The 24,933-nt window shown below is 38.5% G+C and overlaps 1 protein-coding gene across 14 annotated transcripts in view; it reads left to right on the top strand.

Moving 5' to 3' along the window:
* The window catches only part of LOC124773751 (F-box/LRR-repeat protein 4-like), a 102,370-nt gene that overhangs the window by 64,111 nt on the left and 13,326 nt on the right, over positions 1–24,933 (top strand). For 13 of the 14 annotated variants that reach the window (XR_007014968.1, XM_047249439.1, XM_047249438.1 and 10 more), the window contains 3 exons: positions 8,888–9,100; positions 11,052–11,251; positions 23,036–23,269. Coding sequence is in view for 13 of the 14 variants with exons in the window: in XM_047249439.1 (XP_047105395.1) it covers positions 8,888–9,100; positions 11,052–11,251; positions 23,036–23,269 (647 nt within the window). In the remaining variant the exon portion in view is untranslated. The remainder of the gene's footprint in view (positions 1–8,887; positions 9,101–11,051; positions 11,252–23,035; positions 23,270–24,933) is intronic. The other variant, XM_047249440.1, reaches the window with a different exon arrangement.

The following is a 24,933-nucleotide window of genomic DNA, read 5'->3' as shown; positions in this document are numbered from 1 at the left end:
AATAGTTGTTTAGTCATTCAGTTTATACTATACTGTTATACACACATAAAATCCTCTATTCAGTTTATGCTGTCTTGACATCAGTCAGTTTAAATAGTACCATCATATTATACTTTCCACTAATATAACATTGTATATTCTAAAGATTACTGTTCATGTGTGATTCTCTTAAGTTGGTCTCAATCTTGTAGTCATATCCGGTTTTGTGCGTACTAAAATTATAGGATAGTTTAAGAATTCAAGAATAGATTACAGAATAGTTAAAGATTTGAAGGGAATTCGGTACAGGAAAAATAGTACAGAAGAAACACCGAAAACAACTAGGGATCCAACAGTTATCACTCCGCTCGTTAACACAGAATGTTATTGTCCCCGGGAGACAGATGTGACTCTGCTCGGATCCCATGGATCTGATATTAAGCTTACTTGAGCAAGTGCAAAACAGTGCTTCTCGTTACATTTTGTGTGAAAGTCTCCCGACAGCAAAACAATCACCACTTTACTAGGTAACACAACATCAGGTAAAGTTATTCTGTTTTCTACTCTATCATGGACAAGTTTGAATTCTTTCCATAAATTATCTATGCCTCTCTTAGTATCAAACAATGGAAAATCCAGGATGGAATGTAACAATACTAGAGAAGTAAAGTTGCTACTCACCATATAGCAGAGATGCTGAGTCGCAATAGGCACAGTAAAAAAGATTCAGACAATTAAAGCTTTCGGCCATTAAGGACTTTGTCAGCAGTATGTGTATTTATAAACAAAGATGATGTGACTTACCAAACGAAAGTGCTGGCAGGTCGATAGACACACAAACAAACACATACACACACACAAAATTCGAGCTTTCGCAACAAATGGTTGCTTCATCAGGAAAGAGGGAAGGAGAGGGAAAGACGAAAGGAAGTGGGTTTTAAGGGAGAGGGTAAGGAGTCATTCCAATCCCGGGAGCGGAAAGACTTACCTTAGGGGGAAAAAAGGACGGGTATACACTCGCACACACACACATATCCATCCACACATGTGGATGGACATGCATGTGTGTGCGAGCGCACACCCGTCCCTCCCTCCCCCCCAAGGCAAGTCTCTCCGCTCCCGGGACTGGAACGACTCCCCCACCCTCTCCCTTAAAACCCACTTCCTTTCGTCTTTCCCTCTCCTTCCCTCTTTCCTGATGAGGCAACAGTTTGTTGCGAAAGCTTGAATTTTGTGTGTATGTTTGTGTTCGTTTGTGTGTCTGTCGACCTGCCAGCACTTTCATTTGGTAAATCACATCATCTTTGTTTTTAGATATATTTTTCCTACGTGGAATGTTTCCCTCTATTATAACCATATCATTAATTTGAACCCAACAATTACGTTTGTTATTGTCGCTGTTGCATTTCGAAATCTTTCCTGTCGTCTTTTTCTCTTTATTTTCTCTTTCTGTTTTTACCAGTAGTCTCACTTTGTATTCACCTTCCCCTTTTTACCGTAACCTACTATACAATTTTATCCCGCCTATATATATGGTCTTTAAATATGTTTGCTTGTGTCTGTATATGTGTGGATGGATATGTGTGTGTGTGCGCGAGTGTATACCCGTCCTTTTTTCCCCCTAAGGTAAGTCTTTCCGCTCCCGGGATTGGAATGACTCCTTACCCTCTCCCTTAAAACCCACATCCTTTTGTCTTTCCCTCTCCTTCCCTCTTTCCTGATGAGGCAACAGTTTGTTGCGAAAGCTTGAATTTTGTGTGTATGTTTGTGTTCGTTTGTGTGTCTGTCGACCTGCCAGCACTTTCATTTGGTAAGTCACATCATCTTTGTTTTTAGATATATTTTTCCTACATGGAATGTTTCCCATGTGACTTACCAAACGAAAGCGCTGGCAGGTCGATAGACACACACAAACACAAACATACACACAAAATTCAAGCTTTCGCAACTAACTGTTGCCTCATCAGGAAAGAGGGAAGGAGAGGGAAAGACGAAAGGATGTGGGTTTTAAGGGGGAGGGTAAGGAGTCATTCCAATCCCGGGAGCAGAAAGACTTACCTTAGGGGGAAAAAAGGACGGGTATACACACACACACACACACACACACACACACACACACACACACACACATATACACATATATCCTTCCACACATATACAGACACAAGCAGACATATTTAAAGACAAAGAGTTTGGGCAGAGATGTCAGTCGAGGCGGAAGTGCAGAGGCAAATATGTGCCAGCGCTTTCGTTTGGTAAGTCACATCATCTTTGTTTTTAGATATATTTTTCCCATGTGGAATGTTTCCCTATATATATATATATATATATATATATATATATATATATATATATATAATAGTGGGAAACATTCCACGTGGGAAAAATATGTGTATATTTTTATGTTTGTTTGTGTGTCTATCGACCTGCCAGCGCTTTCGTTTGGTAAGTCACATCATATATATATATATCCACACACAACTTGCACACACATCTGCAGTCTCAGAGAGCTGAGACCACCAGCTGGTCTCAGCTCTTGGAGACTGCAGACGTGTGTGTGTGTGAGAAGCTAAATTTGAAGAAACATTGTCGTTCCTCCAGATTACTTATATTTGCTATGTCTGAAGTGGCTAGTTTCTCTTTAACATTTTGTTCCATGTTATCTGCTTGAATGATAACGTCTGCAATTTGTGATTGGACAAAAGGATTTAGATTATCCTGTTTTTCAACACTCTCCTTCAGGGTGTGCAACCTCTGATTTACATCATCGAATTTAACATTGCATATGCTTTGAAATGATCCAAATTTTTCGACAAGTTCTGTTTCTACATTATTACATTTATCTTCAATATCAAATTCTAATTTTTAAGTTAAATCTTGAAGATGCTCATCATGTCTCTGGTTAAATTCAGTAAATAGTTGATTAACGTGAGTATTCAAAGAACTAGTGAGGTCACTCTTTAGATCTAACTTCAGATTTTCTACCTTATTATTTAAAGAGTCAAATTCAGTCTTTAATGAAACTATATTTACTGCTTGACTGTTCAAGGTTTCACTTTGATTACTTAAAATTTCACTCTGATCATCTAATTTTCACTTAGAGTGGCTGAATGAGCCTTCTGGTCATCTAACTTAGCATCTAATCTAGAATGTACTGAGACTATCTCTTTTTTTAAAGCAGCAATTTGAGTGTTTACAGCTGCTGAATCTGCTCCCTGGGCTTTAATTAAAATCACTAATTCAGACAAGTGTGGCATTTCCCTAGTCACTTTAATAGCTGTGACTAGTTCTGCTAGTTGCTGTTCTTGATCCATATTCTTTTTACTCTTAGCTCTGGTGATCATTAAAAAAAGTTCACCTCTGAGCATAATAACTATACTAACAGTTTAACCTTCAACAGTTCCCTCAACTTTACCAAATAATTAATGTTTTTCACTCACCCAGCATAGAGTTCTAGCTGCATTGGTGAGCGAAGGTGTAGGCCTGATTGCTGTGGCAACTAATAATATCTTCTTCCCATTTCTGTCTTAAAATTCCCGTTTTCTTCCTGTCCTGTCACTTGGGACGCCACGTTCTAACGTTTTTTGGACGACAAGAGACAGTGTGGTACTGGATTGCAAGGCTCACACGACTCTCAAGTCAGTTAACTTGTACATTGTGTGTAGCCAATCCTCTTCTCTGGGTAATCAGCTATGTTGATCTCCCAAAAGCTTCTTCTCCAAAGACTATAGCTGGTTAAAGGAATTTATTAAACTACTTCTCTATCCTTGAAATAATTTGGGTACTCGTAGAATACATTTCAGTTCAATCGCTTTATATTTTCAACTTCCACAGACAACAGCTTCTACAAGCTAACTTAGTCCTTAAACATTAGACGTATTTACATATATTCAGATATCATTGGTTTGATAACAAAATAATTTATGAACATCTTACATGTGTCTTGCTTTTTTCGCAGCCAAGACATGAAGTAAGTTAAAAGTCTCTAGTCTCAAGCGAGTGCAATATGTGAATGAACATAGAAATATATATTCATTATAATAGAGGGAAACATTCCACGTAGGAAAAATATATCTAAAAACAAAGATGATGTGACTTACCAAATGAAAGTGCTGGCAGGTCGACAGACACACAAACAAACACAAACATACACACAAAATTCAAGCTTTCGCAACAAACTGTTGCCTCATCAGGAAAGAGGGAAGGAGAGGGAAAGACGAAAGGAAGTGGGTTTTAAGGGAGAGGGTAAGGAGTCATTCCAATCCCGGGAGCGGAAAGACTTAACTTAGGGGGAAAAAAGGACGGGTATACACTCGCGCACACACACACATATCCATCCACACATGTGGATGGACATGCATGTGTGTGCGAGCGCACACCCGTCCCTCCCTCCCCCCAAGGCAAGTCTCTCCGCTCCCGGGACTGGAACGACTCCCCCACCCTCTCCCTTAAAACCCACTTCCTTTCGTCCTTCCCTCTCCTTCCCTCTTTCCTGATGAGGCAACAGTTTGTTGCGAAAGCTTGAATTTTGTGTGTATGTTTGTGTTTGTTTGTGTGTCTGTCGACCTACCGGCACTTTCATTTGGTAAGTCACATCATCTTTGTTTTTAGAAATATATATTCAGTTGTTCATTAGTCTTTTTACAATAACACAGACACTAAAGAGCACAGAATACTACATAAACTTTTCTTGTTCTTCTCTAGCCGTACACGGAAACACTGTGGACCATACAGCAGGTACTTGTCTGCCGCCATTCAGCCACCAGGTCCATCTTTTTCTCATAACTATTTTTTTACCTGCACATACAAATAGGTGATGCGCAGCAGGGCATATTCGTTTTTCCCACTCACCTCTAAAATATCGGGTGTTCAAAACAGTGGAACACTGAGTGGTTCTAGAATTTACTCCGAAATTCTCGAAGCACTTCACATTGCACTCTTGAGGTTAAGTACTATTCGTTGTCTCTTTTTGAAATTTTAAAGTATCCTTTCAGCTTTAACTTCTGTTGTAAAAAATGTTGTATGTTTGTAGTTTTGCTGAACTGTTTAACACTGTTGCTGATTTATACATCTACCTCTTCATACATATTTGGTAAAACATTGTGAAGTGCTTGCCAGAGTGTACTCAGCATGATAGGATTTCCTCTCAGTCTAATCATATACGGAACATTGGAAGACTGACTGCTTAAACACCTCTGTACGTGCTGTAATCCTTCTAAGTTTGTTTTCACGATTTCTACAGGAGTGATACATGGGGAAGAAGATCTCTACAATCTTCACTTAATATTGATTTTTAAACCTTTATAAGTGGGCTTCCATGGGATCATTTGTGCCACTCTTCAAGAATCTACCAGCTAAGGTTATTCAAATTTTTAATGCTCCCCTTTGGCTCAGACAAATCTGTGGCCACTGGTACCACCCATCTTTCTATATGTTAAATATTCCCTCTTAGTCCTATTTGATAGGATCCCACAGACTTCAGCAATATTCTAAGATGGGGCACACAAGTGATCTGTTGACAGTGTCCTTTGGAGATTGAGTGCATTTTCCCGCTACCCTGAAAACTGAAATGTGATCATTCCATTGCATATCCATTCAAACTGTTATAACAACATTTTTACATGAATTGACTGATCCAAATTGAGACTCATTGATACTGTAACTCATAGGAGAATACTTTGCTGTGCTTTGTCAAGTGCATTTAAAGCAAGTTGCCAATCTTTGGAATCTTATCAAGATCTGATATTATTTGTGCAGCTTTCTTCAGACAGTACTTCATTACAGATAACTGCATTATCTGCGATAACTCTGGAGTTACTGCTAATATTGTCTGCTAGATCATTGCTACACAGCAAGAACAGTACAGATCCCAGTACAGTTCCCTGGGTCACATCTAATGTTGTTTCTGCTTCTGGTGACTCTTCATCCAAGATAACTTGCTGCATCCTCCCTACAAAGAAATTATCAGTCATCTCATAAATTTTGTTTGAGTGACCAAATGATCATACTTCTATTAATAAATGCTTTTCAGAAGTCAAGAAATACTACACCTGCATTATTAGCTTGATCCTTGGCTTTCAGGATGCCATGTGAGAAACAAAATGTACAATAAAATATTGGACAAGTAAATTTAGATCTACATCTACGTGGATTCTCTGCAAATCACATTTAAGTGTCTGCCAGAGGGTTCATCAAACCAACTTCACAATTCTCTATTATTCCCATCTCATATAGCACGTGGAAAAAATGAACACCTATTTCTTTCCGTGCCAGCTCCGATTTCCCTTATTTTATTATGGTGATTGTTTCTCCCTGCGTAGGTCAGCATCACCAAAATATTTTCGCATTTGGAGTAGAAAGTAGGTGATCCAACTTTCATGAGAAGATTCTGCTGTAACAAAAAACGCCTTTCTTTTAATGATGTCCACCCCAAATCCTGTATCATTTCAGTGACACTCTCTCCCCTATTCCCGATAATACAAAACATGTTGCCCTTCTTTGAACTTTTTCGATGTACTCCATGAGTGCTATCTGGTAGGGATCCCACACCAACAGCAATATTCTAAAAGAGAATGGACAAGAGTAGTTTAGGCAGTTCCTTTAGTAGATCTGTTACATTTTCTAAGTGTCCTGCCAATAAAATGCAGTCTTTGGTTAGCCTTCCACATGACATTTTCTGTGTGTTCCTTCCAGTTTAAGTTGTTTGTAATTGTAATTCCTAGGTATTTAGTTGAATTTACGGCCTTTAGATTTGACTGATTTATCATGTAACCAAAGTTTAACTGATTCCTTGTAGCACTCATGTGGATGACCTCACTATTTTCGTTATTTAGGGTCAACTGCCAATTTTCGCACCATACAGATATCTTTTCTAAATCATTTTGCAATTTGTTTTGATCTGCTGATGACTTTAGTAGTCAATAAGTGACAGTGTCATCTGCAAACAAACTAAGATGGCTGCTCAGATTGTCTCCCAAATCATTTATCTATATAAGGAGTAGCAAAGGGCATATACCACTATCTTGGGGAGTGTGTGATGGAGTGAGTAACCTAGTGTGAACTGATTTACTACCCTTAATTTTAGTTTCTCTGTCATCCGTGAGTGTCTGTGCACTAAACTTTGGTGCCGAAAACTTCAGTGTGAAAATGTTCCTGTAATGAAATATGAGGCATGGTTATAAAATAGCTGTCTGTTGCTGTAAAACATTTTATTTCAAAAACGTACATATTTAGTCACTGTCACCCTCAATAAGCTCCCCTTGTCTATCACTACAAAACTCCACGCATATTTTCCATTGATGGAAACTGTGCTTGAAGTCTTCCTCTGTGAGCTTCTTGATGCCATGTGCCACTTTTTCTTTCACCACTTCAGTAGACTCCGGTCTTGTCCCTTTTAATGCAGATTTGACCCTGGGGAATAGGAATAAGTCATATGGTGCTAGGTCAGGCAATAAGGTGGATGGTTTAACACTGGGATGCTGTACTTCTTTAGAAACCTGTTAACAGACAATGCAATATGAACTGGAGCATTGTCTTGATGCAGAACCCCTGACTTGTTCTTCCACAGTTTGGTTCACTTTTTCATATTTTCTCATGGAGCTGAGCAAGAACCTCAAGGTAGTAATGTTAGTTAATGATAAGACCTTCAATAACCCAGTGAAGATACCCTATTCTATGAATATAGGAAAAAGAATCTTCATCACTTTGACTCTTGATTAGCTCATTTAAGCATTTTTCAATCTCAGTTAAGTTGTGCTCTTTCTGTCCATGGATTGGCACTTTGTTTCTGGACCATAAGTAAAAAACCTAGATTCATCACATTTTATCACCCTTTTCAAGTAGTTAGAATTATTATCAGTGGTATTCAAAGTGTCAGTCCAGACATTTTCACAATCTTATTTTTGTTCTGTCATGACAATTTTTGGCACCAGTTTTGTACACAATTTTCTCACATTAAATTGGCTATGTAAAATTTGCCATATGTATTCTTTGTCAGTTCCTACAGCTTCACCAATTGGTTGAATAGTCAGCTGACAGTCAGATCAATTCAGATTACACACTTTTTCAATATTTGCATCAGTTTTTTATGCTGAAGCTTGTCAGGGGAATGATTCATCTTCAACATCTTGTTGACCATCTTGGAAATGCTTGAACTGCTCAGAAAATCATGTACAAGATAAACAGTCTTCACCATACACTTCTTTTAGTAAAAAGTAGATTGCAGTAACACTTTTTCAAAGTTTCACGTGAAACTGTATGACAATTCATTGCTCTATTATTACACTTGTCATTCTTCTGACAGAACAGAATAATAGCTCTTACACAAGCAGAGGCCATACACGTGTGATTTGTCTACAGACACCAGAGATGCTGAATTTGACTGAGAAGGCTTCAGGCTTTATGGTTATTGGTCATTCATCTTTGGTGCATGTGTACCTAACCTGTGACAGCATCAGCCCCATTATTTTATATCTACACCTCATATGTAAAACAGGATTTCATTTATAACATATGTCTGAGAAAGTCCTACTCTTCTCCCTGAATTTTTTTTTGTGTAGCTGTATGATGATTAGAGTTGTCTGCACATCATACCCTTTAGGCTCAAAAAACTGGAATTATGTTATTAGTATTTAAAATGTGGCAACAATGAGTTGTAATGGTGATTGGTTTTCACTATGTAGACTTGCATGCATGTGCTTCTACCAGTATAAAATTGTTGCATTTATTTATTAGCTTTCCATAAACATTAATGTTCAGAATTTGGTTCAAAATCTGTTGGATGCTATCTGCTGTCAAAAGTGTTGCAATTTTTTTATAGATATTTCTTTTCTCTTTTTCTCCCTCTGTTAATTTCTCTACACATGCAATCTTATAATAGTAGTGAATGCTAGCTATTTATTCATTTTAGGTTTGGCTGCGTCGTGGATGTGTTGCTTTGAGAAGACTTATGCTACACATGTGCAGACTGGGTGATGCAGGGCGTCTGCTTCAAATGACTGCCAAGGCTTTTCCAAGTATACAAGAACTCAGCTTACAAGAATGCACACCACTCAGCATACCTGACTACTGTTTACTTGCTGGCTTTACTGAACTACAGGCCCTCAACTTGTCACGTTGTAAGGTTGGTTGTAAATCATTTTTTTTATATATTTTATGTATGAATCAGCCAGTTGCTTTTTTTTTTTTTTTTTTTTTTTTTTTTTTTTTTTTTTTTTTTTTTTTTTTTTTTTTTTTACACACACACACACACACACACACACACACACACACACATGACTTGAACCACTTGCATTGAAAAATTATTACTATATGTGTTAGAAGTCCACTGTTCCATGTAATTTAACTATATAAATATGTGCATTGTTTATGTTTTGGCTTCTACAATATATAATGCAGTGAAGAATTGTCAGTAGAAGAGATATTGATTTACTTGAAGAATCTAGCTTTTAGTGAAGCAATATGGTAATGGTAGTGTAAAATGCACTGTCTGTTTTGCTGGGATAGCATCTACAGTATGTTCTGTCCTTGGCCAAATTCGACTAAAAATGGGAACAAGCACAGAAATGGTATGATAACTTATTACTGCTAATACTTATTTGAGTGACAAAAACTGGGGAAAATACTCCTATACCTCAGAAACATCAATACATTATCATCTCTCAGGCCCCTTGATGAAGTCAGTATAATAAATAATCAAGTTAAAATACTTAATAACAAATAACTTTTCCATTTCAGTTTTCAGTTCAGTTCATTGTCTTGTACTTGTTTTTACATGATTCCTAAAAATCAATGTTCAGTCAACATTCCTTGTGGATATGGCATCACAGTAGCTTTATGAATATAGCTTCGCAGTCTCCATGAGCAATATATCACCAATAAGAAAAATGTTTTCATGTGTGATCAGCTTAAAAGGATTTTGTGCGCTTTTTTTTTTAAGAAATAAGAAAGTGAGTCACTTTTTACAACATTATGTCCCAAAAAAGAATTTAGTATCTTGAGATGGGTGTAGGGCCTCCAGTATCATCAGTATTTTAAGACTAAGAACTTGCCTAGATCTGTTTTTGGTAATTATAAGAGCAACATGTATAAAAAGATGTGTAATTTATGTGTTGTTAATTGAAAAGTGAATCACTATAAACACAAGTCCACAGCTCGTGGACTACGGGGTCTCAGATTCAATCCCTGGCTGGGTCGGGGATTTTCTCCACACGGGGACTGGGTATTTATGTTGTCCTCATCATTTCATCATCATCATTCGGGAAAATGGCAAGACTGGACAGTGTAAAGATTGACAATTTGTTCAGGTCCTGATAATTGTGTCATTGAGCATACCACAAACCAAACATCGTCATCATACAAGCTCAACATAAATTGTAATTAATGTAATCAGCATGAACAGAATCATCAGTTTTTATTTAGAAGTTAGAATTTTCTGCAATATTTGGTGGGTGTGTAGTTTGCCTCGAATTTGATCAGGTTTTGCAAAGGAATTATGAGAAAATTGGAAAACAATTTTATTTTGAAGTAGTAGATGTATCTCATAACATTACATTTGGAATAACCAAGTAGGCAAACTGCAACATCTGGGAATGTGAGGCAAGTATTTTAAAAGAAATTATATTATTCTGTGTGAATAGGGCACAAAGAGAGATTTTCATTGCCCAACTTTTCACTCTGTAAATGAGATCATACATATGATACAATGCATAATGGAGGAATATTGTAATTCAACTTCATTTTATGTGTCCTCAATAAAGTACACTGACATGGGAAGCTGTTTTATATACACTTCCTTCTTTCCATAGTTTCTCCTCAGGTACACAAAAACATTTATAATACACAAAGTAGAATAAACCAGAATAAAGTACTGTTTGTCTGAGGATTACGGTCTGTCAGGGCTTATTTGTTACTGGCACTTATGGGTCATGGGAAACAGAGCTATTTACTGAAAACAAATAATGATAACTTTTTGCTGTCTTTCATCCTTCAGGAAGCATGAAAACCTTAACATATTTTATACAAATTATTTTAAAAGTATGTGTTAGTTATAGCCAAATTATTATTTGTCGCAGGGCATGGGTGAAGAGGCTATATGTACAATAGCCAGCAGATGTACTCAGTTAAGGGAGCTCCGTCTTGACTGGACAGATGGCTTAAGGGATGATGACGTCAAATTTATTGTACAAAAACTTGGCCACCAGTTACAAGTGCTTACTCTAGGTGGCAGACTTCTGACAAATGAAGGCTACAAAGTTATTGCAGATTGCAAAAGGTTTGTTGATGTTGGTTTGTATGGGATCTGATTGCAGATAAGAGTGGAAATAATATGCAAAAGGACAGTGGAATGTCACAATTAGAAATATATACAGCAGATTCTTTATAAAGCATATATTACATGTTCAGAAGTTCTTAGAGATTGTTTCTTAAATTCATCACATGAAGAAGTGGTCCTGTGCCATTTTTAATGCATGATGAAAAAATATCCCTTTGTTGATTATTTTCTGTATACTTGTCCATAAATACAGTTTGGAAAGATAGAAATAGAGCCTCACACAGAAAAGGTTTTATCGTGAGCATGTGTTGTGACATTTGGTTGACCTACTGCTTGCCAGTGAAACTTCCTTTTCATTGTAGAGAATGTATGGTGTTACGTATTGACAAGACAGAGATTTTAGGCTTAATACTACTATTACACACAATTTGTTTAACAGAAAAGGGATTATACATCTTATTTTCCTTTTTGATTCTGAATTGTCCTCTTTAGTAAATCTCTTTTTCCAAACAACAATGCGAAGACAGCTCATTATACGAGAAGTTTGAACACCAGATAGGCAATTTAAGAAGTAGTAATGGTTGTTACTCATATATAAACTTACTGTGCTGTAGTGAAATCACAGCATCAAAGGAAGGGCACAAATGTACATACATGGAGAGATAGATAAACAGGCAGAGAGAGTATGTGTGTGCTTTTGTACCAGAAGAATTTATACTAGTTTAATGAAAAAATAAGAGACATTGCCTATTTTTTTTATATAGTTTGCATCCAGTTGCTGCAGGTTTTGTTGGTGTGCTGTAATATTTGTTACAGACACATTTTGACATTGGTAACAATAGTGAATGCTTGCTTTATTATTAGCTGTCAAAAAGGCTACATACACTTGACATTTTTTTACTTGTAGAAAAAAATGGAATACAGAATTTGCACTTAATTTCACTTTAAAAGTGTTATGAATTACAGCACCACATTGATAGTTTTTATGATACTTTCGGTGAATCACCTGTGAGTAAAGTATGAAATTTTAAATGACAAGAGTAGTTCCATAAGGGCTGTTCAGATATTGAATGTATTGCTCTGGATAACTGAACACGCCAACAACTAATAACCACATAAAAGAGTGAAGAAAATTATTATTGCTGAATCATAATCAGAGATGTTTCTAATGATGCTGGCATATCATTAATCTCAAGCTAAACATTTTCAGCATCACAATATCTCACTTGAAGTTATTTAGTTAGCTGGTTGCATGTTCCATTGATCAATTACATTGTATGATTTTCCAAAAAGTTTGAGCTACAGAATTTATTTTGCACATCCATCGCTATTTCTAGCAAACTGTACGTAGTACATGTAGTATTCTTATTACTATTTTAACTAAATGCTCTGCCTAAGCATTTTATGGAAAGTCATTGTCACTGCCCATTACAGGAGGTGAATTTGATGTGTGAACTAACCAAAAAAGTGATATATGTGCACACTGATCTGATGAAACAAATAAATGCATTAATCATTTTCTGACTTGTTCGTATTTAAAATAATCTATCAAATTATACAGCACAATATAAATTCTTAATTCGGTGTTTAAACCCTAGTTGCTCCTGTTGTTTTCCTGTACTTGTGCCACTTTCATATCTGGTAATGATTCATATATGAATAAAAACTGTGTTATGTATCATGTTAAAATGGACTCCATCAGTAACTGGCTGAAAAAATCAGTGTGCATGATAGAGGAATATGAAAACTGCTCTTACCATGTTGTGACTGTCTTAACAATTAATGATTGTTTTTTTATGTATATCCAACATAGAGTGCTTAGCATGACATAGAAATCTATCTACAAGAATTATCAGTTTTAAACAGTAGTTACACATTGTCACTGAAATATTTGCTTTTATCTTTTATGTCACTTAAATTGTTTCATGAGACATTATATTTGCATCCAAGATTAAGTGATTTGGAGCAGCATGTAGCTAGTTGCCACTTAATGTTAGTCAAATAACCCAAAAAACAATTTCTAATACACGAACATTAGTGGAACAAAATGCAGTTTGTTTGCTTTTCAGCTTTAAACATATAATTACGTTCAACAAAATCATTTTATGTTTAAATGTGGAAGCCTTCCACAAACAAACAATTTTGGGTTCAACTTTGTGTAGGATAGTCATCTAACCTGGCACAATTTCCAACGAAATGGCCTGTGGTCTACACTTGCTACAGATATACATTGCTTTAGCGTACAGTTTCTATCAGAGTATTATGTTCCACGTGCAACCTGACAGTATGTATCTAGGAGTCTCTGTATTCAGTAGATCCATTTCCTTAAAGTCTTGGTGCTGAAAGTTGACTGCTAATGGAAAAAGACATCTCAAAACTGTACCTACAGATTGGAAAATTGTGCAGGTCGCACCAGTGTTTAAGAAGGGTAGTAGGAGTAATCCATCGAACTACAGACCTATATCATTGACGTCGGTTTGCAGTAGGGTTTTGGAGCATATACTGTATTTAAACATTACGAATCACTGCGAAGGGAACGATCTATTGATACGTAATCAGCATGGTTTCAGAAAACATCGTTCTTGTGCTACGCAGCTAGCTCTTTATTCGCACGAAGTAATGGCCGCTATCGACAGGGGATCTCAAGTTGATTCTGTATTTCTAGGTTTCCGGAAAGCTTTTGACACCGTTCCTCACAAGCAACTTCTAATCAAGCTGCGGGCCTGTGGGGTGTCGTCTCTATTGTGTGAGTGGATTCGTGATTTACTGTCAGGAAGGTCGCAGTTCGTAGTAATAGATGGCAAATCATCGAGTAAAACTGAAGTGATATCAGGTGTTCCCCAGGGAAGCGTCCTGGGACCTCCGCTGTTCCTGATCTATGTAAATGACCTGGGTGACAATCTGAGCAGTTCTCTTAGGTTGTTCGCAGATGATGCTGTAATTTACTGTCTAGTAAGGTCATCCGAAGACCAGTATCAGTTGCAAAGCGATTTAGAAAAGATTGCTGTATGGTGTGGCAGGTGGCAGTTGACGCTAAATAACGAAAAGTGTGAGGTGATCCACATGAGTTCCAAAAGAAATCCATTGGAATTGGATTACTCGATAAATAGTACAGTTCTCAAGGCTGTCAATTCAACTAAGTACCTGGGTGTTAAAATTACGAACAACTTCAGTTGGAAAGACCATGTAGATAATATTGTGGGGAAGGCGAGCCAAAGGTTGCGTTTCATTGGCAGGACACTTAGAAGATGCAACAAGTGCACTAAAGAGACAGCTTACACTACACTCGTTCGTCCTCTGTTAGAATATTGCTGTGCGATGTGGGATCCTTACCAGGTGGAATTGACGGAGGACATTGAAAGGATGCAAGAAAGGGAAGCTCATTTTGTATTATCACGTAATAGGCGAGAGAGTGTGGCAGATATGATATGCGAGTTGGGATGGAAGTCATTAAAGCAAAGACTTTTTTCGTCACGGTGAGATCTATTTACGAAATTTCAGTCACCAACTTTCTCTTCTGAATGCGAAAATATTTTGTTGAGCCCAACCTACATAGGTAGGAATGATCATCAAAATAAAATAAGAGAAATCAGAGCTCGAACAGAAAGGTTTAGGTGTTTGTTTTTCCCGCGCGCTGTTCGGGAGTGGAATGGTAGAGAGATAGTATGATTGTGGTTCAGTGAACCCTCTGCCAAGCACTTAAATGTGAATCTCAGAGTAATCATGTAGATGTAGATGTAGAAAGATTGTCATTTTGCTGGCTGGTCAAGAAAATTGTGGTATTACAAAATGTTGACAGTATGTCTATCCTAATCAATTTATGTCAACACACATGGAAATAGAAAGCTGCAGAGTGCTGAGAGCCAGATAGTTTGGAGAACTTTATAGTGCCAGTCTCTCTCATTGTAGTGTTCAGCAGCACTTCAGTTTATTGCTATCAACACCATCATCATTTAAGACTGATTATGCCTTTCAGCATTCAGTCTGGAGCATAGCCCCCCTTATAAATTTCCTCCATGATCCCCTATTCACTGCTAACATTGGTGCCTCTTCTGATGTTAAGCCTATTACTTCGCAATCATTCTTAACCGAATCCAGGTACCTTCTCCTTGGTCTGCCCCGTCTCCTCCTACCCTCTACTGCTGAACTCATGAGTCTCTTGGGTAACCTTGCCTCTCCCATGCATGTAACATGACCCCACCATCTAAGCCTGTTCGCCCTGACTGCTACATCTATAGAGTTCATTCCCAGTTTTTCTTTGATTTCCTCATTGTGGACACCCTCCTGCCATTGTTCCCATCTACTAGTACCTGCAATCATCCTAGCTACTTTCATATCCGTAACCTCAACCTTGTTGATAAGGTAACCTGAATCCACCCAGCTTTCGCTCCCATACAACAAAGTTGGTCGAAAGATTGAACGGTGCACAGATAACTTAGTCTTGGTACTGACTTCCTTCTTGCAGAAGAGAGTAGATCGTAGCTGAGCACTCACTGCATTAGCTTTGCTACACCTCGCTTCCAGTTCTTTCACTATGTTGCCATCTTGTGAGAATATGCATCCTAAGTACTTGGAACCGTCCACCTGTTCTAACTTTGTTCCTCCTATTTGGCACTCAATCCGTTTATATCTCTTTCCCACTGACATTACTTTCGTTTTGGAGATGCTAATCTTCATACCATAGTCCTTACATTTCTGATCTAGCTCTGAAATATTACTTCGCAAACTTTCAATCGAATCTGCCATCACAACTAAGTCATCCGCATATGCAAGACTGCTTATTTTGTGTTCACATATCTTAATCTCACCCAGCCAGTCTGTTGTTTTCAACATATGATCCATAAATAATATGAACAACAGTGGAGCCAGGTTGCAGCCTTGTCTTACCCCTGAAACTACTCTGAACCATGAACTCAATTTACCGTCAACTCTAACTGCTGCCTGACTATCCATGTAAAGACCTTTAATTGCTTGCAAAAGTTTGCCTCCTATTCCATAATCTTGTAGAACAGACAATAACTTCCTCCTAGGAACCCGGTCATATGCCTTTTCTAGATCTATAAAGCATAGATACAATTCCCTGTTTCACTCATAACACTTCTCCATTATTTGCCGTAAGCTAAAGATCTGGTCCTGACAACTTCTAAGAGGCCTAAACCCACACTGATTTTCATCCAATTGGTCCACAACTAGTACTCGCACTTTCCTTTCAACAATACCTGAGGAGATTTTACCCACAACACTGATTAAAGAGATACCTCTGTAGTTGTTACAATCTTTTCTGTTTCCATGTTTAAGGATTTGGTGCGATTACTGCTTTTGTCCAGTCTGATGGAACCTGTCCCGACTCTCAGGCCATTTCAGTTATCCTGTGTAGCCATTTAAGACCTGACATTCCACTGTATTTGATGAGTTCCGACTTAATTTCATCCACCCTAGCTGCTTTATTGCACTGCAATCTATTGACCATTTTCTCCACTTCCTCAAATGTGATCCTGTTTCCATCATTCCTATCCCATTCTACCTCGAAATCTGAAACATTACTGATCGCATTTTCACCTACATTGAGCAACTCTTCAAAATATTCCCTCCATCTGCCCAATGCATCCACAGGATTCACCAGCAGTTTTCCTGACCTGTCCATACTTGTCATTTCCTTCTTACCTCCCTTTCAAAGACTGCTAATTACATTCCAGAATGGTTTTCCAGCAGCTTGACCCATAGTCTCCAACCTGTTTCCAAAGTCTTCCCAAGATTTCTTCTTGGACGCTGCAATTATCTGTTTGGCTTTGTTTCTTTCTTCAACATAACTTTCTCTGTCTACCTGAGTTCTAGTATGTAGCCATTTTTGATACCCCTTCTTTTTCCTTTTACAGGCTGCCTTGACTGTGTCATTCCACCAAGCTGTTTGCTTCATCCTACTTTTACACACTACTGTTCCTAGACATACTTTAGCCACTTCTAGTACTGTGTCCCTGTACCTTGTCCATTCCTTTTCCAATGACTGCAATTGACTACATTCAACTAACTGGTACCTTTCTGAGATCACTGTTATGTACTTGTGCCTGATTTCCTTATCCTGAAGTTTCTCCACTCTTATCCTCCTACATATGGACCTGACCTCCTGCACTTTTGGCCTCACAATCCCAATTTCACTGCAGATTAAATAATGATCAGTGTCATCAAAGAATCCCCTGAATACACGTGTCCCCCTCACAGCCTTCCTGAATGCCTGATCTGTTATTATATAGTCAATGACAGATCTGGTTCCCCTGCTTTCCCAAGTATACCAGTGAATGTTCCTATGTTTAAAAAAGGAGTTTGTGATAACTAAGCCCATACTGGCACAGAAATCCAAGAGTTGTTTCCCATTCCTGTTGGCCTCCATATCCTCTCCAAATTTACCCATAACCTTTTCATACCCTTCTGTTCAATTTCCAATCCTGGCGTTAAAATCACCCATGAACAGAACACTGTCCTTGTCCTTTACTCTAACAACTACATCACTGAGTGCCTCATAAAAACTATCCATCTTATCTTCATCTGTCCCTTTACAATGTGAATATACTGACACAATCCTAATTTTCTTGTTAGACACTGTCAAATCTATCCACATCAATCGTTCGTTTACATACCTTATTGCAACTACGCTGGGTTCCACTTCTTTCCTGATGTAAAGCCCTACACCTCATTGTGCTATTCCTGCTTTGACTCCTGACAGGTAGACCTTGTATTCTCCCACTTCCTCTTCTTTCTCACCCTTTACCCGAATGTCACTAACAGCTAAAACGTCCAGTCCCATCTTACTTGCAGCCTCTGCCAGCTCTACCTTCTTCCCAGAGTAGCACCCATTGATATTAATAGCTCCCCATCTCATTACCATTTGTTTGCCAAGTCGTATCTTAGGAGTCCCTGGTTTGTCAGTTAGAGGTGGGACTCCGTCACCTCCAAAGGTCTGAGGCATTTTGCTCTGATTGTTGCCAGCATCATATTTAAAGTACCAGGGAAGCAGGTTGCTAGCCTTACTTGCCCCGAGTCCCATAGGGTTTTACCCCTAACGGCTGAGGGACTAACCGGTGGATTTGGTAGTCTTTGCCGTATGAGCACAAAGGTGACCACGACTCAGAATATGTCTGAGATGCCCAGCCTTATTCCAAAGTAACTGGTATCCCGACTTTCGGGACCACTTACTTGGCCAACCATATGTTGCCCGTGGTTCATGAACTAGGACATGACTACAGGAACCCACACCATGAACCATGAACCACTGTACAGTAAAATAGTATTCTGTCACACTATACACCAGCCCTAATGGTGCCTCACGTAGGTCCTGTGCATTGCTTCCCTTATCTCATCTGTGGGCCTTTTAAAAATGTCCACCCTCATCTTTACTTTTCCAATATGACTAATTGATAGTTGGAAATATGGCAGTGTCTGCATCAGGTGATGCCTGAATATTTTGAGCATTATATGTATCTCTCTCCAATACAGGTTTGACTAGTTATACGAGGGCAGTTCAATAAGTAATGCAACACATTTTTTTTCTGAAACAGGGGTTGTTTTATTCAGCATTGAAATACACCAGGTTATTCCCCAATCTTTTAGCTACACAACACTATTTTTCAACGTAATCTCCATTCAATGCTACGGCCTTACGCCACCTTGAAATGAGGGCCTGTATGCCTGCACGGTACCATTCCACTGGTCGATGTCGGAGCCAACGTCGTACTGCATCAAAAACTTCTTCATCATCCGCGTAGTGCCTCCCACGGATTGCGTCCTTCATTGGGCCAAACACGTGGAAATCCGACGGTGCGAGATCGGGGCTGTAGGGTGCATGAGGAAGAACAGTCCACTGAAGTTTTGTGAGCTCCTCTCGGGTGCGAAGACTTGTGTGAGGTCTTGCGTTGTCATGAAGAAGGAGAAGTTCGTTCAGATTTTTGTGCCTACGAACACGCTGAAGTCGTTTCTTCAATTTCTGAAGAGTAGCACAATACACTTCAGAGTTGATCGTTTGACCATGGGGAAGGACATCGAACAGAATAACCCCTTCAGTGTCCCAGAAGACTGTAACCATGACTTTACCCGCTGAGGGTATGGCTTTAAACTTTTTCTTGGTAGGGGAGTGAGTGTGGCGCCACTCCATTGATTGCCGTTTTGTTTCAGGTTCGAAGTGATGAACCCATGTTTCATCGCCTGTAACAATCTTTGACAAGAAATTGTCACCCTCAGCCACATGACGAGCAAGCAATTCCGCACAGATGGTTCTCCTTTGCTCTTTATGGTGTTCGGTTAGACAACGAGGGACCCAGCGGGAACAAACCTTTGAATATCCCAACTGGTGAACAATTGTGACAGCACTACCAACAGAGATGTCAAGTTGAGCACTGAGTTGTTTGATGGTGATCCGTCGATCATCTCGAACGAGTGTGTTCGCACGCTCCGCCATTGCAGGAGTCACAGCTGTGCACGACCGGCCCGCACGCAGGAGATCAGACAGTCTTGCTTGACCTTGCGGCGATGATGACACACGCTTTGCCCAACGACTCACCGTGCTTTTGTCCACTGCCAGATCACCGTAGACATTCTGCAAGCGCCTATGAATATCTGAGATGCCCTGGTTTTCCGCCAAAAGAAACTCGATCACTGACCGTTGTTTGCAACGCACATCCGTTACAGACGCCATTTTAACAGCTCCGTACAGCGCTGCCACCTGTCGGAAGTCAATGAAACTATACGAGACGAAGCGGGAATGTTTGAAAATATTCCACAAGAAATTTCCGGTTTTTTCAACCAAAATTGGCCGAGAAAAAAAATGTGTTGCATTACTTATTGAACTGCCCTCGTAGTATTGATAAAATGATGTGAAAAATGGAAACAAGATGCTTCTATGTTTGAAAGATCTGATCAAAGGAATGATGTGATTTGGGCAAGCCTTACTGCTAGTTTGCTTTCAAATTTTTTGAGTTTACTTCTCTTAAAAGTGATGGCCGTATTGCCAGTAAACTGAAATTTCATGTACTTCATGTGATTGTGTTCAACAGATGGCCAGTTTTACTGTTTTGTTGGTATCAACACTACTGGGCTGCAGAGAAAAAGAGTATTCCATCACACTGTACACCAGCCCTATTGATGCATGGTTTTGGTTGTCTTTTTTTCTTATGATATTTTTTTTCTTTCTGGGAACTGCGAAGTTGCATGAAGACATGGTAAAAAGGCAAACAGTTATTTCTCGCAAATTGCTCATTGTGTTTGCAACAGTGTTAAAAAGACATTGTCAACTCTGAAGATTTCCAACATTTTGTTTATTACTCTTGCAGTTAATCACACTGAATGGGTCAGAGTACCACGTGTCCTCTTTGTTTGCTTTCAGATTTGCCAAGTTGTGTTGATAATACTTATGACTCTCATGGGATCTGCTATAATGTCACATAATATTCATTTTTTCCTCTGGTATGTAAAACCTATTCCTCGTGTCTATTCATAACGTAACTGCCCCTTTCATAAATTTAGGGTGCCTAGCAAGTTTAACTGCACCAACAATTTGCATTATGCTGGAATTGAGCAACAATTTCAGACATTTACGGTCCCAGTTAGGAACGAATCTAACACATAGTCCTATAGGTATTAAGGATTTGGTTCTTATGTGAACAATATTCAGGAAGATCTTATAGGAGGTAGCCCCACCTGGCATGTCCTGGGGTAATAAAACAAAAAGATGTTAAAGTGCTCCCTGTTTGCTACAGCTGATCTGCTCTTCCATTAGATGCCATCTTTCAGAGCCAAGACTTTAATGACATTGATCAACTAGTAGTAGTGAAAGTGTTACAGTCCCTGCATTAGCGAGCTGTGGTTTTGATGTAACCTGGCACCACTGGACCATACCTTATCAGGTAACACATGGAATATGATCCACTGATAGAAATTGTAGGCCTATGCATTGTTCAGCTGTCAATAGATATTTCATTTGTGAGGTGAAGTGACTGGGATGTGGAGGTCAATGATGTAAGTATTGAGCCTATGTCAGTGTTCACTTATACCAATTATATTATTGCTAACAAGATTCACAGTTCTAATAGTATACCTCTAACGTGGTCTTTATCCTCAAATATTGTATTCTTTCTTGTTGGAAGCTGTAGAACACAACGTACTTTTGATTTTAATCACTAGTTAGTTTATTTTCCAGATAACCTGAACATGCATTGTTTAGAAATGACGATTCCTGTATACCCATCTCCCCTCTTTTCCATATAAAGCAACCATATATTTAAAAATATGAAAGATCTTTGGCAGCCATATTGCAAGTAGATATTTATCCTCATGACATTCATTCATCATGTTCACTAGATTTCATCTGGAAACAGAAGCTTTAGGGATTTGGGAATGAGTCAAGGATAATAGATTCATTTCACAGTGTTCTTTTCTGTGTATCCTTTATCTAATGTATCTTGTGTTCAAGGAGGGACCATTAACCAAATTCTTCATGCACATTGTTATGTATAATTTAATTACAGGAACTAAACTGCAATTGTGTTAAAAGCAAATTTTGGTTGAATTATTATCTTCCTTACTTTGATTTTCAGTATTTGCCCATACAAAAGTGGATTGTGAGTTTACCTTTTTCAGTATCACAACAATTTACACCACTCTTTAGACCTAATTTCTAATGTACTGGTATAGAATATTTTCTCAAAAGAACAAAGGTATTGGAGATATTTGAGGTGTATGTAATAACAACATTAACCCACCATTTACAATAGAGCTCTTCTCATTTGACATGTACAAACCTGTGTTCTTTGCCCACAGGTAACACCAGTGTTTAGTTGGACTTCAGTAGTTTATTTTTTGCCAGTCACTGAACTTGTTCAAGATAAACAATAGCATGGTGACAAAAAGTCAGGTTTGACATTCTTTATTAATGCTGCAGTTTACTGCTTCCTTTTAAGCACATCAAAAAGGTTCTTTGCTTATTCTTGATCCACAAGCGTCAAACCTTGAGCAAGAGAAGTAGTAGTTTTGCTGAGACTATATGTTATTAGAATGAGCTGTTTCATTCATCACTACTGTCTAATTTCAAACTAGCAGTCAAGTGTAAATGTACATATGGTTATACATGTGCTCTAGCAGATTATACATGTTGTCAGAATGCTTTGTATGATCCGTGAATAGCATATGTATGAGCATAAGTACATGTTCACATGAAAATGACTGTTAATTTGAAATTAGCCCATAGTAGTGAATAAAAGATCTTCTTCAAATAATATACTGTCTTAGCAGGATCACAACTTAGTGTAATACCAATCTGTGGTAAACACACAGTAAGTATTTGCTTGGTGAATGGATGAAAGTAGTAGTTAATAAATGGTGATAAAATTTGTTTTATTTATTTCTCTGTGATGACTGCTCTGTCTTAACAGCTAGCAAAACTGACACACAAAAAGCATAAAATATGGAGGCAGTCACAATGAAAATTCATCGCTACTTTCTCTTCCTTTTTTTTTTTTTTAAACATGGGTTTTTGAGAAAAAATGAAGTTCTGTTCACTTTTCCCTTCAATCTTTACCTTTTGTTATTTTTGCCTTTTTTTTCCTAAGAATGGACTCACATTGTTAATGGCATGGATTTACCGTCTTTAATTTGTATATTGGTTCCTCTAGTGTCTGGTAAGTAGGAATTTTTAGTTTTCATTCTTGTCTTTTCTGTTATGATAAAATTCCTTAGCTATCCAGATAACAAAAATAGCTCATTTTAGGATGTAGTTGACAGTATTTGTGTCCTGTTAAGATTGCAGGAACTAGGGCTGGCACCATGTCAGGGCCTAGGAGATGCTGGTCTCGCAGAATGTTTGGTACCACTGACAAGTTTGAGTGCTCTGGAACTGGCAGACCCTTCACAGCTTACTCGTAATGGGCTGCTACACTTCCTCAGTTTTTCCACATACTTGGAGAATCTTACTGCTCTTAAACTGGCATGGTGTGAAGCTCTCACTGATGCTGGGTTAGAAATCATTGCAAAAAGGTATGATTTTCTGCTGACACATTATGACTTTTTTTCTCCTCCAGTTCCAGTTAGACTTTTATCTTGCCTCTTCCCTTTCAGTTTTTTCTCCCTCGCATCTTCCATCATATTACTTTTCAGCTATCACTCGTCATTTTATCATATATCTTCTGTATCTTCCATCTCATATCCTTTTCCTCTGCATGTTAATGTACACCTTGTCTCCTTTGCCATCAGTTCTTCTTGAATAATCATGTACTGCTGTACTGATACCTCACTTCCTTCGCTCTACCCTCAATGGTTTCTCTATAGTAATTAAAAGTGATGACTGTCTCTTTGAGTATATCAATTTTTATGGCAAAAGAATTAATGAGAAGACCAGAGTTTCTTTTAGTCTTCAGGCGTTATATTTACTGATATTAGATTTCTGTTGAGAGGTGAGTAGTCTTTTCATCATTTCTGTTGTTATTTATTTTGCTGCCTGGATCTTTGAACTGCTATTATCTAGTTAATATTTGTTATATGTATAATCTGTTTCTTTTATTAGCATGTTCATGTTCACATTGTCTTTGATAGGTGCCAACAATATCGGCACTGCAGTAACTTTTATCATTTAAATGAAAATGACTTACAGATACCTCATACTGCATGAGGCACCATATGTGAAGTTACTAGGCATCCAGATGGATAATAAAGTGAGGTGGCACTAGCACATAAATTACTTAAGCATGAAGCTCAATTCAGCTTGCTTTGTGATTAGAAATCTCTCTTGATGTATTGATTTGCAGATGGCATTGACAGCATATTTTGCATACCACCACTCCCAAGAACCAGCTGCAATGGAAAACTGTCCTCATCATTCAGTATCATCCTGGACTAGAACAGTTGAACCATATGCTTCACAAGGATTTTAACTGTTTTATCATTGTGACAGGAAATGAGAAACATCCTAGCTGCAGTTTTACTCACTCCTCACAAGGTGGTATTCTACCATCCACCCAGTCTATACAATATCCTGGTACATCTTTTAGTCGCAGCCACTCCCAACTCTGTGCCACATGGGTCATGTCCCTGTGGAAGACCCAGGTGCAAGACATCCTCCCACCACGCCCTTATCCAGTCCTGTCACACACTTATCCTACCCATCAGAGGTGATGAGGCCACTTGAGAAAGCAGATATGTCAAATACCAGCTCTGCTGAAAGTTCTACATGGCATTTTATGTGGCCATGGCCACTGGCCAAGAACAACGTTGACCATTCAGTGCTGGAACACATTGCTGGGTACAACATGCTTGATTTCAATGGCAATGTGTCACATTCCTACATTCTTGATTTCAGTGGTAATGTGTTGCATTCCTATCCCTCCAACATTCCAGATCTATGCACCTGTTGCCCCACTCCCAGCCATCAGCCACCTTTCCTCATCCCACCTGACACAAACCCTCACTCCTGTCAAGCTGCAGAACTCCAGTCCCAGCACAGTGTATTCAGCTGGTACAATGTAGCCTTACACACATGTGTGTTTTCTTCTGGAAGCTACCAAAGTTTTCAATCCTGTTGGCTTCTCAGTGTCTCTACTATTTATTGACTTTACTCCTTAATTATCGGGCTGGTGCATAAGTTTGTTGAGTATTTCCACATGTTTAATAAACACAAAAGATAGATAACAGAGACTTTAGTCATA

The sequence above is a fragment of the Schistocerca piceifrons genome, chromosome 2 (assembly GCF_021461385.2).
Source record: "Schistocerca piceifrons isolate TAMUIC-IGC-003096 chromosome 2, iqSchPice1.1, whole genome shotgun sequence".
Lineage (NCBI taxonomy): Eukaryota > Metazoa > Arthropoda > Insecta > Orthoptera > Acrididae > Schistocerca > Schistocerca piceifrons.
Note: the sequence above shows the minus strand (reverse complement) of the source record. Positions and strands in the feature narration are given on the sequence as shown.